The following is a 16,935-nucleotide window of genomic DNA, read 5'->3' as shown; positions in this document are numbered from 1 at the left end:
ACCCTGCAGTATACAAAGTAATTATAACTAGCTGCATCTTCACCAGCTTTGATAACATATTAATGCATCAATAATTATAATGAAAACGTATTAAAAATATTATTCTAGAATGAACCAATTTGCATAATAAGTACTTTTACTTTTGGTACTTCAAGTATATTTGATAGCTTATACCCTTGTACTTTTACTTGAGAAACATTTTGAATGCAGGACAAGATCTGAGTTATTCTCCAATCTAATCATATTTAGTTAACTCTCACCCGTTTGGCTGTCTTTCTTGTTGAAGGGATTTTAAGCCAATTTTGTTGGACTACTAAAGTAAGGCAAGGCAAGGCAAGGCAAGGCAAGGCAAGGCAAGGCAAGGCAAGTTTATTTATATAGCACCTTTCAACACAAGGCAATTCAAAGTGCTTTACAAAAATGGAAGACATTATGAAAATGGCATTTAAAATCAGTCATTAAAAAGAAAAGATAATAAAATAAACATTAAAAGAAAAATTACATGGATAAAAGTTAAAAGTTACAGTGCAGTTTAAGATGTGAATAGTTCAATTAAAAGCAGCGGCAAAAAGAAAAGTCTTCAGCCTGGATTTAAAAGTAGTAAGAGTTGCAGCGGACCTGCAGGTTTCTGGGAGTTTGTTCCAAATATTTGGAGCATAATAACTGAATGCTGCTTCTCCATGTTTAGTTCTGACTCTGGGGACAGAAAGCTGACTAGTCCCTGAAGACCTGAGAGATCTGGATGGTTCATAATTTAGCAGTAGGTCAGACATGTATTTTAGGCCTAAACCATTCAAAGCTTTATAAACCAGCAGCAGTATTTTGAAATCTATTCTTTGACACACAGGAAGCCAGTGTAAGGACTTCAGAACAGGAGTGATGTGATCCACTTTCTTAGTGTTAGTGAGGACTCGAGCAGCGGCGTTCTGAATTAGCTGCAGCTTTCTAATAGATTTTTTAGTGAGACCTGTAAAGACACCATTACAGTAGTCGAGTCAACTGAAGATAAAAGCATGGACAAGTTTTTCCAAATCCTGCTGTGACATTAGTCTTTTAATCCTAGATATGTTCTTTAGGTGATAGTAGGCTGATTTAGTAACTGTTTTAATGTGACTGTTGAAACTCAGGACAGAGTCCATGACTACACCTAGATTTCTGGCTTTATCTGTTGTTTTGAACATTGCAGACTGAATCTCAGCGCTAACTTTTATACGTTCTGCCTTGGCTCCAAAAACCATTACCTCAGTTTTATCTTTGTTTAATTGGAGAAAGTTCTGACACATCCAGTCATTGATTTGTTCAATGCACTTACTAGTAGGCTCCTAAAAGTGCAAAATGTTATTCCCATAAGGTAAGATGGGAATCAGGGCCAACCTTACAGTCGTACAAATAACAACGTTTTCAGGTACAATAAGGAATTTCGTTTTTACTATATAAAAAAACTGGGGTCACTGCACTGAATGCTTTCTATACCAAGTGATGTCATTATCCTTTTCACCACCACTTGTGTTTCCACCAAAGAAAACTGAAGCATTAATACCATAACATCAGTAACAACATGTATCTCAAAGTGGTGCACCTCCTTTACATTATAAACATTAGCTATTAGGACATAAAGTACTGAATCTAAAATATTGCTCTTAGATATGTTTTTTCTATTTTATTTATATTATGTCCAAGTAATCAAGGCTACACTTAACCTGGTTGATTGTAGACTAATATGACTTGATCACAGTGTTTTATTTTCTGATTTGCTTTATCCGTGTCAGTTTGCATGGACCAACTGTTAGAAAGAAATGTCAGTTAATGCAATATAACACAACATATCTCTCTGGCGCCTTTTTTCCATCATGAATCAAAAGTGTTGTGCTCTCCACATTTAGGAAAATTAATACTCAAAAAGCATTTCATGGTGTTTTCTCATAGAGACATCTTATGCTTGTAAATCTCCCCCTGACGCTTTGAAGACTGCAGTAACATATTAGGAGTTTTTCAACAGTGATTGTTTTACAACTGATCACAAATGGTTAACTGTTTTTGTCTAGTTTGAACCAGTTCTGTTTGTGGTTGTGGCTAACCAGATAAATACCAACGAGCCTACTTCTACACAAAGTATTGTCCTTTTTAATGTAATGTAAAAATAGTAAATATTGTACAGCTTAAATGTAAATGTATGTCGTAAACAAAATGCAATACTAATAAAGGGATATACTTTTTAGCTTTACAATATAATGAAAGCATTAACTCTAATTTCGTTTTTACCTCTGAAATGTCCACATATCTTCACAGTCCAACCAATTATATTCATTTCCAAGATCTATCAAAGGAGGGTGCGTCCCATGTTCCATAGGCAGGAGGGGGGTCTGAGGGTTGGGGATCTGAGGGTTGGGGTGCTGAGGGTTGGGGTGCTGATGGTGGTTGTGGAGGGACCATTCCCCAGGATGGTGGGTAGGTTTTTCCAAATGGTTCAAATCCAAAACCAGAAGCAGCGAGTGGGGGCGCCTCCACACCAGGAACCATAGGGGCCGGCAGGATGACTATGGGGAATTTGATCTCTGGGTCCGAAGCATATTTGACATCAAGGTAGACCTGTTGAGAAATTGTTGAAGTATCTTTAATCATCAGAATTATTGTACCAAATTCCTTTGTACATCCTGGGTGCATAACTCTTACTCTTTTAACTCTTTCGGGCAAACACCATTAACCATGATAGAGGAGTTTACTCAAAAGCATTCAGGTTCTGCAAAGTGCAGCCATAGGAGACAATAATCCAGAGAGTTTGACATTGCCAAGTATCCATTCACTTTCCTTTTTTTATTTTTCAGTTACATAATTCAGAGATTGAATGATTGATGAGTAAGATTACCAATCACATCAAAAGTGTTCAAATGTTTCTTGCAGGGTATGAAAAATGTAAATGTTAATTCAATCATTCAATTCTACAATTGACAATACACTTTTTCTCCCAGGAGACATGTTGTTTTTGCACATAAGTCACATAAGAGCAAGCAGACACATCTTTGTTGACATTATGGATGCTTACCCTGAGTCTGTGCTCTGCTTTGAGGATGCTGCAGTTGAGGATGGACGGCTCCACATCGAGTGGGATGGAGAGGACTCTTGTGACATTTTGGTTAGAAGACGGGGGGATGGGCTCTCCCACCTCTTTATACAAGTCTTGAGTTGAAACTCTTCTTTTTCCTCGTGCAAAGAAGCTATGCTTTCTGTACACACAGTACTTGGGCTTGATCTCGCGAGATGAGTTGTTCTGAATGTAGGCCATAACCTTTAGTCCTTCTCCTAGAAACAGATCAGAAGTGCCAAAACAACACTTAGCATGTGTGTAACAAGAGTTAATATAAGTTTTAGGACTCTCACCTTGGAAGAAACCTGTCTTTTCAAGATTCACATCCATGGCTACTGTTCCTGAGTTGAAAAACTTCATTTTCTTATCCTTAGACTCATGCTGTGGTTCCTGAAAGAAGATCAGACATGCAAATCACTTAAACGACTGACAGAAAACACTTAACCTATTAGCTTTCATTCTGGTGTATCAAATGCCCACATCCACTGCCAACCAGCATAACAAAATATGTGCCAATCCAACAGTTGTACTACTGAATTGTTAAGTCTTACTTTATACAGTGAGGGTGTGGTTAATGTTCAGTCAAAAATATCCAGGTATTCAGGAATGCACATTCCTCAATACACCTCAATGGCTGGGATTTAGCCATTCACCAACACAAGCAGAGTGTTTTCCCAGTTGGTATGCCAGGAATCAGGATGTCACTGTGCACATACCATCAGCCCAGGGTCACCGGTCAGGTCTGCCTTCTTAACAAAGTTGATTTTGGTAGAATCCTTCGTTGGAGCCCTCATTGATCTGCTCAGCTTGGCTTTTAGCGCGTACACAATTTTACCAAAGGCACCGTCGAAGGAAGAGGGCATATCTCTAAAGCAGAGGGCCAGAAGAACATGATAAACTTACTGGATATTTATTTTATACATTGCACATGCAGGAAAGCAAGCAATCAAATTACACAGACTCTATAGCAAAATAAATTATATTTATTACAGAGACATCATAAGAATGTTAACTTACTGGGGAGGGATCTGGAAGCTGAATGGGTAAACATGGGATCCTGGGGCAACGACATTGCTGTCTGAATAGCAGAGTCATTTTTAAGATAAATATGTCAAAACAAGTTAATTTTACAACTTCTCTTTAGCCTCAGGACAGGCAGAGACATACATACTTACATGGATTTCCCAACTGGTTTGTCAATAGTGTTTCGTTGTCATCTCCTAAAGAAATATCAGCACACTTAATTAGCAGCAATTCAAATGTGTTACTGTTACTATTAAACATTTGGTCAGATCAAGTCAGAAAATAGTAAAAAAATATATATCCCAATTCCAAGTTCACACCAAAAGGAAGCTCAGTTTACAATCACAACAGACGAATTAAAGCAACAACAAAAAATATATGAAGTTGTAGGTTGGATATTCAACAGACATTCAAGTTGGATCCACCAGCGAGTTCTTGATCAATCACACGGCTAGTGTTATGTTTTATTACCTAGTATTTATCTTGACAACTTCACTTTTTCTCTGCCTGCCCTAGAGTCCCTCCGCTTAACGTGACAGCCAAAGGAATGCGTTTGTTGTTCAGATGTTAGCTGTAACAACCTTTTGAACAAAGTAGGCCTATACGATTTAAATACTCTTTAGAAGATTCTAGTGTGACAGTTTTTCAGATATGAACTACTGTTTGGGTCAATATCACTATAAAGTAACTTTGGTGTCCCCATCAGAATCACTCAGTTATCATGAAAATGTAGCAGAATAATGAAACTCTGAGGTCTTATTATAAAAGGCAAAACATTTACACACATATCAGTACAAAGATAAGTCTCTTGAAATGTGTTTCCTTCATTTTATACCTTATTTTTTCATTGGATATAGGTGATTTTGGCATATCCCACACACTGTTCTGCTAACTATAGTGTGATTAAATCATACTACATTTAAAAAATAATTATATGGTTTTATTGTCCACAACGAGTTATTTGATAAAACGAGTCATTTTGATCATGTATATTCTATTTTGATAATAATATTGAACATTTTGCATGAGTCCCTGACATTTGCTGTCCACCCTGTCATTATGGGGCAACTACCCCATAAAAAACCCTCTGATGTTTTCAGTGACATTACTACCAACATTTTTATCTTTCCTCAATGGAGGCTGAGACATTGGCTAGTTGCAGAGTAAGTATTTAAACTTATATTTCGTAATTTTAATCATATTATGTGTGTAGTTGGATGTTGTCAAGCTTGTAAAATGTCCACTCTGTCATAGTGAAATGTCAATTAATATAAAAACCTTTCAGAAATTCGAAATATATTTGTTAAACAGTACACAGTCACCTTGCTAACTGAATCATGTTGCTAACTGAAGGTCCACCATGTACTCATGAAATGCTAATATTAGCCACACATGTCCACCCTGTCAGCAAGCCTTCCATAAATAATATAAAATGTACATTTTCAGAAAGCTATAGTCCCTTTCTCAACAATATATTTCAGTTAATGGAAAAAGTATTTGGATAAAAATGAAATTAAGGCAAACTATTTTTACCATGTTCACCCTGTCAGCAAGCCTTCCATGACAGGGTGGACATGGTACACAATGTACATTTTATAATCACCATGTAATTACAATGTATTAAATCTTTGAATGTTGTCCATGACAGGGTGGATACATTTAGCTGTTTGCATGTACTTGCAGTTAATTTATAAAAAGTGTGGGAGCTTGACGAACATCCATTTCTAACAGAATAACATATACAATGAATATGAAGTTCAATGGTTTTTGGAAATGGGGAAGTCTCCGTATGGTGATATTGACTCGTTTATCTGATTTGCACTGTTTGCTTATACAATCATCACGCTTGTTTGTTGTGTTTTCTTCTCGATTTGATGATTTTGATCAAAAGTGCATGCATATTTGTTGCAATCAAAAACATTTTGAGAATGTGTAAGCTACAATTCTATATTCTCTATCACTTACCGCTATCTTTGTCCCACAGGAAGTAGTGTTTGATGCTGAAGTACTTGTCCTTTGAGTAGTAAGTTACAGTAGTTTGACCGATTCTCTCGCTCCACAACACCCGTGCTTTCCCCTTGAACTGAATTAATAGGGAGTCTATTTTGCACTCTTTGGCAACTTCCAGCGTTAACTCACCAGAAACACAGTCGCCACTGGTAAAGGTGTTTTGCTCATTACTGGCGGGGTTATAGATCACCGTGAGGCTCTTCACGGTGTTCGACATGATGACAAGAACATACGAGTAAAAGTTGTTTTTCAACCTAAACCCGACAAGACGAAAGACTCTAAACTCAGCGGTGGGTGTGGTGCAGTTTTGAGGAGAACCCATCACAAATCTATGAGGTGTGAATTGTATGAGGTGTGATTTGTGCCAAAGAACGAACTCACTGAGCAGACAATCGTGTCGATCGTCGCCTACCATGCCGTGAACTATGCCGCGAGAGAAGTAACGTGACACTCTCGTCGCCACCCCTCTCGTCTGAGAAGCTACGTGACGTCTGCGTCTGAAGTTACTTTACTTATGGCGCGTTTCCACTACACGGCCTCGCTCGGCCTCGCTTGGCCTCGTTAGGACCAGCTCACTTTATGGCGCGTTTCCATTACAGTTTAGGAACTGGGGTAGTATCTATAGTAACGCAGTGTAGGCGGGTGGATAACTTCAGGATGTCTGAGGAAACCTACGTCTACCTGTGCAACAAACTGCGGCCAGCGATGGAGAGACAGGAAACACCATTCCGCGAGTGTATACCTTTAAAGAAGAGAGTGGCCATCGCACTGTGGAAGCTTGCTACCGGCTCAGAGTACAGAAGCATAGGACATATTTTCGGAGTGAGCAAGACAACTGTGTGCCGGTGTGTGCAAGACTTCTGTGCTGCTGCAGAGACGTTGTTAGTACCGGAACTAATTCGTTCACCAGACCGGGAGAAATTTGCAGAAATGGCTGCCTACACTGAGAACAAGTGGGGGCTCCCTCAGTGTGTAGGTGCTATTGATGGGTCACACATACCCATCTTGGCACCACAGGAATACCACCAGTTATCACCAAATAACCCAGTAATGTTACAGCTATGTTGCTGTTCAAGCTAGACTCTATTTCAATATAGTTTTGGTATTAAAATAATGTTACACCTCTTGTATGCCCTGAATGCAAAAACAACCACAGACAAGAATATATATTTTTAATTATCAAAATTATAACAAAGGCTGAAAAAACAGGAGAAGCCTGTCTTCCCTTGGTCTCCAGGAGAAAACGCCACTGTATATCACCAAGTTTTCATATAGTTTTGTGTGTGAAATAGATCGCTGCAGTGAACACGACTTTATGTATTTGTTTATGGTTTATTTGATTTGGAGGGATGCAGTATACATAGAAGTTCAGAGAAGAGGCAACCCCTATATATTGTTTATATTATTTCATTTCATTTTGGGACCATGGCAGAGGCAAATATAGAGTTAATGTGCAGAGATTATAATGTCCCGTTTACTAAAATATGTATTGTTTTATGATGTTTAGTTGACAAAATAGTCACTGTGCTACATTTTGCTGCACTCAAGCATACATCTGAAGACAAGAGTTGTGTCCCCCTTTGGCCACAAGGGGGAGTATATATATATTGTATATATATATTTTGTATAGATGTTGCAACTATACAGAGCTTTGGCAATACTATATGTAACTGAGGTCATGCTAATAAAGCTATTGAATTGAATTGAGTATAGCTTTAAGTGAGCTGTCAGGAGGAAACAAAGGTTCGCCAACACATTGCACTTTAATGCTGAGAAAGGCTGTCCAAAGACGTGAAACGATGTGCTGCAATGTCTGTGTATTTTTGAAGAATGCCAAGTAAAGGAAGAAAGTAATAACTCGCACTGAGTCTTAATACATTACTTTATTTCTATTATATAGAAACACTATCCAATGATTTATTATGTTTGTGTTACACACACACCATTACTGAATTCATTCTAAAACCAAGAATAACCTATACAACAATAGGGAGCCCTGGCTCAAGGACGGACAAAACAAGGACACCACACATGATTATTTTCCAATTACAGTATATTTATTTAAAGAGAGTAACTCAATTGTGATATCAGTTAATCAGTAATGTGTGTAGTGTACGGGTGTGTGATGTGTCAGCAGGGCCGGACTGGGACCATAGGTCAGGCCGGGAATTATACACCCAGCCAGGCCACTACCAGTTTTGTTTGGGGGCGTTTTGCTGGATGTATCGTCAATATTTACAACGTTGCTGCCCTTAGTGATAGCCCTACAGTTTGAATCTACTACTTAAATAGAAACATATGGACACATTGTTTAAAAAAGTGTGCATATGTATTTGGGAACCTTTCCATGTGAACATGTTTTATTTGGGGGTGGACCTCAAATGGATTAAACTCTGATCAATAACTATAGTAACTTATTGAGAGAACATGAACATAGCTTGCTTATACTGTTGTCATTACATTTCCTTTGGTTTTGTTCAGTGTTTTCATAGTCATAGCCAATTGAAACAGTTTCCTCTGTACCTGCCAGTTCTGTCCACTGAGCTCTGCCTGCATCTCTCCATCAGGGCCATCACCATCAGCATCATCTGATAGTGGAACTGAATAAGGAGAACATGTAATCATTACATTTACAACTATTTATGAAATAACATTATTCAAGAACATATATTATGAAACACTTATTTTATCACTTAGTTGACCCTGTATTTGCATGGCCTAATACCATAATGATTGTCTCCCCTTTAGACAACATAACCATCTCAAGTTATTCACTCACAGTATGAGGGGTTTGTAGCCCCACAGTTAGCTGCAGTCTAATGGTTATATTGCATATATTTGCCTTGAGTAACATTAAGGACATGGTTGGGTTTTGTGTAGCCTTAACCTCCAGTCACACAGGGCCTGCCACTAACTTAGCATTGGACTGAGAAACTGTTTTGTTGACAGTCGATGTGCACATCAGGCTACAATATAGAAAGAAATGTGGCTCATAATGTTCGCTCACTTACTTTCTGCTTCGTCATTCTATACCATACGGGGGGTTCTGAATACATCAGTGATTTTAGCACATTTCACTGCCTTTTTTTGTTGCAGGATGGGGGTCCATCCTTCCACAATAATTAACCTTGCCTTCAGTTTCAGTCGGTCCAGTCCACACTAATGTAAACAGCAGCGCGCTGGTCTCGTGAGAAACGGAGAGTGGAACAACCAATCACACCTTCATTATTCTCCTGAAATTTAAATGTGCACATTCGCTAGTCTGACAGGTGCGTGGTTCTCACTGCGCCTCATACCGGTGCAACTTTGAACACCTTCAATATATGCCGCATTAATGGATTTGGCCTGCAGTCACCGCATCTGGGCTGAATTAAACACGTATTATTTTAGTCCTGTGTGTTTATTAGAGGCCATGTCAGCAGGCCACATCATATTATGCCAGCGTTGCGTTCACAAGACATACAAGCCACAAACTGGCAATCGAAACATGCCACAACCTGAGGGACAGTGAATAAGGCCCCGCTCACACGGGACCGTTTGCGTTTATGCACAGTATGCGTATTCAAAAAAGTCTTCCGTTCACATGCATTAGTTTCATTTAACGTGTCTGTTCAAACGAGGCCGCTGGAAACGCTGTAGTACATATGTCGGGACTGTAAGTGGCGCTGTAACTTCCGCCAAAATACACCAAAAGCCGCAAAGAAGAGCAGCCCAGCAGCCCCGCCACAATGTTGCCATGGCTACCCTTCTGTTTAAGCCCCGCAGTGTATTTAGCAACATGTAGTTCATGTAATTCTCCATGTCCACTTGTTGCTGATGGTTGTGGTAGAGGAGCTGTAGATTTTGCACTAATATCTGTAGCATGGTCAGTAGCAGTAGCACTAGCAGTAGCTACTGACAGGAGGAAGTGTGTGGCGATTGCTGGTATTCAGCAGGATATAGTAATTTCCTCAGCATATGGATAAATGCAATGGGGAAGTTAACTGAAAGAATCCAAGAAGCACGTCTCTGTGGAGAGGACGGCTCAGAAAGAGAGATATTCTCTACAAACACCGGGTGAGATCGCACCTTTGTCAATATAATGGATCAATGCATGAAATCTGACTCTGTTTATTTTGTTTAAGGAGTATATTGGGCGTTAACAATTCTGGTTTGCCTTTTATAATATTATTTCATTCAAGAACCCCTTGTGCGTTTAATTAACACAGCTATTTTTGATAGTTGCTACAGCAGTGAGCAGGAGAGGTGGGGAGAGGCGGGGCTATCGTTATTTTTTCAGGAAATATTCGTATCGAGGTGATTACACGGACTCGGTTGACCCCCCAGAACGTTTCGTTTGCAAATCTATCCACCTTGGGACCCGTTATTGTTTGTGGGGTCAGTTTCTATCGGCCTCGTGTAAATAATAGGGCTATACGCACGCGAAACTATGCAGATACAAGCAGTTTTCTCCTCGTGTAAACGGCGCCTAAGACACACAGACACAGACACACCCACACACACCTTGAGGGAGGGAGGGACAGCTGATCGCCGTGCAGCAATCAGCTGTTCCCGAGCAGAGAGAGAGAGAGAGGGAGAGAGAGAGCTGCTAGACACAATTTATTAATCCCCGTACCGGACAATTGTTATTCGTTCCAAATCGGAACCGGATTTCGGTTCCCGACCCTCATCACATCCCCAGCCACAGCCGTGGTCTTAACCGGTCTTGACATACAATCTCGAGTCCTATAGGTCTGATACAGAGACAATACGAAACCAAATGCAGTCGATTCCGAGACAAGACGTTAAAAAGTAGTCTGGAGACCGGTCAAAGTACGCGCTCACGTGGCGGCGGCGTAGCTTAGAAAGTGCTATTTTAGATATGCGTGTTGATAACGTACGTGTGGATATGCGCGTGAATAACGTACGTGTGGATAAGCGCGTGAATAACGTACGTCTCGCCTCCGTTAGCATTGTATAGCATTATCCTATATTATATTTTTCGAATGATTCCGCTCCTAGTTTGGAGAGTGTTACAGGTAGCCTACACTTTCTCATCGGCACAGTATTGGTATCAGAAGAGAGGGGAATAATAATTAATAATCATTAGTATGAGAATATTTGCTGGTGTTGTACTCGAGACCGGTCTCCAGACCACTTTTTAAACGGTATTGGTCTCGGAATCGACTGCATTTGGTTTCGTATTGTCTCTGTATCGGACCTATAGGACTCGAGATTTTATGTCAAGACCGGTTAAGACCACGGCTGTGGCTGGGGATGTGATGAGGGTCGGGAACTGAAATCCGGTTCCGATTTGAAACAAATAACAATTGTCCGGTACGGGGATTAATAAGAGTTGTGTCTAGCAGCTCTCTCTCTCTCTCTCTCTCTGCTCGGGAACAGCTGATCGCTGCACGGCGAGCTGCAAGCCCCTTAAAAACCATGAATTAATAAAGCATTAATTCATGGTTTTTTCGCATCGCTCTAATCGCTCGAGTTTCACCGCAGCTGTCAGTGTTTACTCCTGTCATTCAAACAAGACGTGCTGGAGAGGGGGCGGATCGATCAGGCTAAACTAACCTGTAGCTGCTCCATCCACACTCACAACAGCGTCATACAGACATAAATAAAGCAGACTGTATTCGCCATGACATAGACAGTCTGTGGTTTGTACTTGTTTAACTTTTGTCCAGTTTCTGAACAGATATGAGGAGCTGTGAGCTCTGAGTGTGTGCTAACAGCTAACGGTTGATGTGTTGGGACATGTTGCGCTGTCGGGTGCTGACCAATCACGAAGCGTCATTTCTTGACTGGCAGCAAAAACAACCAATCACAGCAGTGCTTCTCTGGCTGGCTCTGTCCAATCACAAACAAGAAGTGTTCTCCCTAAAGGAATACCCTTTCCGTCCAATGTGAAATGCTGTGGTGTTTTCTGAAATGCTGTTGTGTTTTCTGAAATGCTGTTGTGTTTTGTGAAATGCTGTTGTGTTTTGTGAAATGCTGCAGCGTTTTGTGAAATGCTGCGGCGTTTTGTGAAATGCTGTTGTGTTTTGTGAAATGCTGTTGTGTTTTGTGAAATGCTGTGGTGTTTTGTGAAATGCTGTTGTGTTTTGTGAAATGTTGTTGTGTTTTGTGAAATGCTGCGGCGTTTTGTGAAATGCTGTGGTGTCTTGCACTTCCGGGCCACCGTATAAAACACCCTGGTAAAAAACCGTTTGCCTACTAGTGCTCTGGCTCCCACCACCCACCTGTCTCCAATATATACAATTACACCAGGTGCTCTAATCACCCAGTACCCAAACGTGCCTTCAAAATAAGAGCATAGAAACTACTTTAACTTATGACGCTAACTAAGAATACATTTACAATAATCACTATAAACAGCAAGAAAATAAATGTTAAACTATTAAATAATATAAAGAGATATATAGCTCCAACAAACATAATAAATCATTGGATAGTGTTTCTATATAATAGAAATAAAGTAATGTATTAAGACTCAGTGTGAGTTATTACTTTCTTCCTTTACTTGGCATTCTTCAAAAATACACAGACATTGCAGCACATCGTTTCACGTCTTTGTACTTTCTCAGCATTAAAGTGCAATGTGTTGGCGAACCTTTGTTTCCTCCTGACAGCTCACTTAAAGGTATACTCAATTCAATTCAATAGCTTTATTAGCATGACCTCAGTTACATATAGTATTGCCAAAGCTCTGTATAGTTGCAACATGTATACAAAATATATATATATACAATATATATATACTCCCCCTTGTGGCCAAAGGGGGACACAACTCTTGTCTTCAGATGTATGCTTGAGTGCTTCTATGTATACTGCATCCCTCCAAATCAAATAAACCATAAACAAATACATAAAGTTGTGTTCACTGCAGCGATCTATTTTACACACAAAACTATATGAAAACTTGGTGATATACAGTGGCGTTTTCTCCTGGAGACTAAGGGAGGACAGGCTTCTCCTGTTTTTTCAGCCTTTGTTATCATTTTGATAATTACAAATATATATTCTTGTCTGTGGTTGTTTTTGCATTCAGGGCATACAAGAGGTGTAACATTATTTTAATACCAAAAATATATTGAAATAGAGTCTAGCTTGAACAGCAACGTAGCTGTAACATTACTGGCTTATTTGGTGATAACTACCAAAGTAAAGTAACTTCAGACGCAGACGTCACGTAGCTTCTCAGACGAGAGGGGTGGCGACGAGAGTGTCATGTTACTTCTCTCGCGGCATAGTTCACGGCATGGTAGGCGACGATCGACACGATTGTCTGCTCAGTGAGTTCGTTCATTGGCACAAATCACACCTCATAGGTATCTGTTCTTTGGCACAAATCACACCTCATACAATTCCAAACCGAGCCCTACACCATCCCCCTCCTCAATTTCACTAGGCTTGTTTGAGGCCCCGGCTCCACGAGGACAAATACGGGTTGAATCCGCATATTTCTCATGCGTATAGCCCTCTAAGCTCGACGACGCCGTAAGGGAAACGTAGAAACAGACCCCGCAAACGACAACGGGTCCAAAGGTGGATAGATCTGGGAACGGAGCGCTCTGGGGGGTCCAACGGGGCCGTGGAGTCGCCTATACGGTCATTCGTTTTCATAGCCCCGCCTCTCCCCACCAGATTCAGATTCAGATTATTTATCTTTATCTCGATATGAACATAAACGCGAGTGAAGTCTAATCTGACAGGACAGAGACACGCAGCTCCTCCGGCTGTGAAGCAGCGGGAGCAAAACACACACTTCAAATCAGATCACCACCCTTAGCTATTTTAATTACCTCTCAAACTACCTAAACTAGTTATAAATATGTTTATTTTTACTGTCGGGTTTACTTACTGGATCAGCTGCTGCATGAGGAAACATGAAGATTTAAACTTTAACACACATTGACCGGCGAAAAACTCTGCGCGGTTCCCTCCGCCCCCACCGCGGAGAAAAAACAGAAGTGCAGCCCTGACAACCATTCTTCTTCGCTGCTTTTGTGGAGGAAGTTACAGCGCCACGTCCAGGTTCGGCATATGTACTGCAGCTTTTCCAGCGTTTGGATGTAAACGGAGCCGTCTCGTGGAGCTTGACACAATCCGGTGTATATTGCGTGGGGACGGAAGGTTTTTTGCGGTTGCATTTGCGTTACTGCGATGCGTTTTGCCGTATTTGTTCTCGTGGAGCCGGGGCCTGAGACGAGCTGCGGCTCGCCTCGAAAGTAGACGAGAATAGCCGATCGCAGCCGGGGTAGGTCTCAAAAAGCTCGCCTGAAGTCGGACAGCTCGGGTTGCGTTCGAATACTCCAAAAAAACAGCTCCTAAGTTCTAACCCTATCGTCTATTCCTTGACCTCGGAGTGAAACGTCATGGGGTTAAGGGATAGTGGATAGGAGAATTCAAAAGGATTTAGGAGAAGAGACTGCGGCACTTTAGAGAATCCGACTGTGATGCGCCGGTGAAGATGGCCGCATCGTCTTTGTGCCCCTCTCCAACTTTGCCCATTTTCGTATTTTGTACATATTTCTTTTACTTTTGCCGTTTTACTTTTAACATGGTTCGCAACATGCTAGCCGACCGCACCTACTCTGCCATACAATATAGCAGAGAGGAACTTTTCCAATTGCGAAACTTCGTGGACAATATTAACCCTCCGACAGACAATGGAGATTCACCATGGCTACCTGTTGCTGTTCTACCTGAGAGACGCAAGAAGAAGACAAAGCGGGGATGCCGCGCCGGGTTGCTGGTCAAACTGAGAAAACGTGAGAATCGGCCCCCTCTTCCGAGTATTCTTCTGGCTAATGTTCAATCCATTGAAAATAAGCTAGATGAACTCAGAAGCCGGATTGCTTTTCAACGGGACATTAAGAACTGTAACGTGTTAATTCTCACTGAGACTTGGCTCAACCCCGCTATCCCGGACTCCGCTATTGTCCCTGACGGATTCTCTATTTTTCGTCAGGACCGGACTGCAAACTCGGGGAAAAGTAAGGGAGGTGGTGTGTGTGTAATGACTAACAACAACTGGTGCTCAGATGTGAAGATTATTTCATCGGACTGTTCCGCACAGCTAGAGCACCTCATGATCTCATGTCGGGCCTTCCATCTGCCGAGGGAATTCACATCTGTTGTGATAACAGCAGTGTATATCCCGCCGCAGCCACTCGCCGACAACAACACGGCACTCGATCAGCTGTTTGGGTTTATTGATAAAACCGAGACTTCACGGCCAGATGCGGCGTTCGTTGTGGCCGGAGATTTCAACACCGCCAACATGAAGAAGGTTTTGCCAAAATATTACCAACACATCAACTTCCCGACGCGCGGGGGAAACATACTGGACCATGTTTATTCCCCTTTCCGGAATGGATATAAGGCTCTCCCTCGCCCTCCCTTCGGCAAATCAGACCATATCTCACTACTGTTGTTGCCTGCGTACAAGCAGAAACTTAAAAGGGACAGACCGATAACAAGGACAGTACAACGATGGAGCGAGGAGTCAGATTCAGCACTGCAGGATTGCTTTGCATCTACGGATTGGAGTGTGTTTGAGGACAATAACATCAACACACACACGGACACTGTCATCTGCTACATTGGGAAATGCATCGATGACGTGGTACCGAAGGTTTCTGTACGGACATTCCCAAATCAAAAGCCCTGGGTAAACGGTGAGGTGCGCGGCAAACTGAAAGCGCGCACTCTCGCGCACACAGCGGGAGATTTGGAGGAGTACAGGAAGTCTAGGTATGATCTCCGGAGAGCAATAAAAAATGCAAAGAGACAGTACAAAGAGAAGGTGGAATCTGACTTCAAAGGCTGTAACACTAGGAATATGTGGGCGGGACTAAGGACAATGACTGACTACAAAGGAGCAGCGGGGGGTGCTGCGGGAGTGTCTGCGTGCGCATCTCTCCCAGATGAGCTAAACAGTTTTTTTGCACGCTTCGAGAGCAGCCAGGCTGTGGAGGTACAGAGGGACCAGGAGCTACACTGCCCTTTTGTTTTAAATAGGGCAGATGTGTGTAAATCCTTTAAAAGGGTTAACCCACACAAGGCTCCTGGACCTGATGGCATCCCTGGCCGTGTTCTCAGGGTGTGTGCAGTTCAGCTGGCAGAGGTGTTCACAGACATCTTCAACAGGTCCCTGCTGCAGTCTGTAGTCCCCACATGTCTTAAACACTCCACCATCATTCCTGTCCCCAAAAAGACAATCATCACCTGCCCCAACGACTACCGCCCAGTAGCACTCACCTCCATCATAATGAAGTGCTTTGAGCGGTTAGTCAAATTATTCATCACCTCCTCCCTCCCTGAATCTCTGGACCCCCTGCAGTTTGCCTACAGAGCAAACAGGTCCACAGACGACGCCATAGCCCTCACCCTCCACACTGCCCTCTCACACCTGGACCCGAAGAAGAGGAACACATATGTGAGAATGCTGTTCATTGACTACAGTTCAGCATTCAACACCATTGTGCCCTCCAAGCTGGCCATCAAGCTCAGAGACCTCGGACTCAACAGCGCCCTCTGCGACTGGATCCTGAACTTCCTGACGGGCAGACCCCAGGCAGTGCGGGTGGGAAATATCACATCCTCCACCCTGATTCTCAACACCGGTGCCCCTCAAGGCTGCGTGCTCAGCCCTCTCCTCTACTCCCTGTTCACCCACGACTGCGTGGCCACACACAGCTCCAACACCATCGTGAAGTTTGCTGATGACACGACCGTCATCGGCCAGATCACAGACGATGACGAGACGGCATACAGAGAGGAGGTCGAAAACCTGACATCTTGGTGCCAGGAGAACAACCTCCATC

The 16,935-nt window shown here is 42.0% G+C and overlaps 1 protein-coding gene across 1 annotated transcript; it reads right to left on the bottom strand.

Annotated features, from left to right (window-relative positions):
* Nucleotides 1–1,237: 1,237 nt before the first annotated feature.
* On the bottom strand, nt 1,238–6,439 carry LOC117472869 (arrestin domain-containing protein 3-like). The gene is given in 8 exon segments (XM_034118303.1): nt 1,238–2,343; nt 2,345–2,589; nt 3,044–3,300; nt 3,379–3,475; nt 3,802–3,952; nt 4,103–4,163; nt 4,261–4,305; nt 6,074–6,439. Coding segments are annotated over 8 exon segments (1,203 nt in total). The 5' UTR covers nt 6,336–6,439; the 3' UTR covers nt 1,238–2,258.
* Nucleotides 6,440–16,935: the final 10,496 nt, after the last annotated feature.

This window comes from Trematomus bernacchii, unplaced genomic scaffold, assembly GCF_902827165.1.
Source record: "Trematomus bernacchii unplaced genomic scaffold, fTreBer1.1, whole genome shotgun sequence".
NCBI classification, from domain to species: domain Eukaryota; kingdom Metazoa; phylum Chordata; class Actinopteri; order Perciformes; family Nototheniidae; genus Trematomus; species Trematomus bernacchii.
The sequence above is the reverse complement of the archived record's forward strand: the minus strand, read 5'-3'. Positions and strand labels throughout refer to the sequence as shown.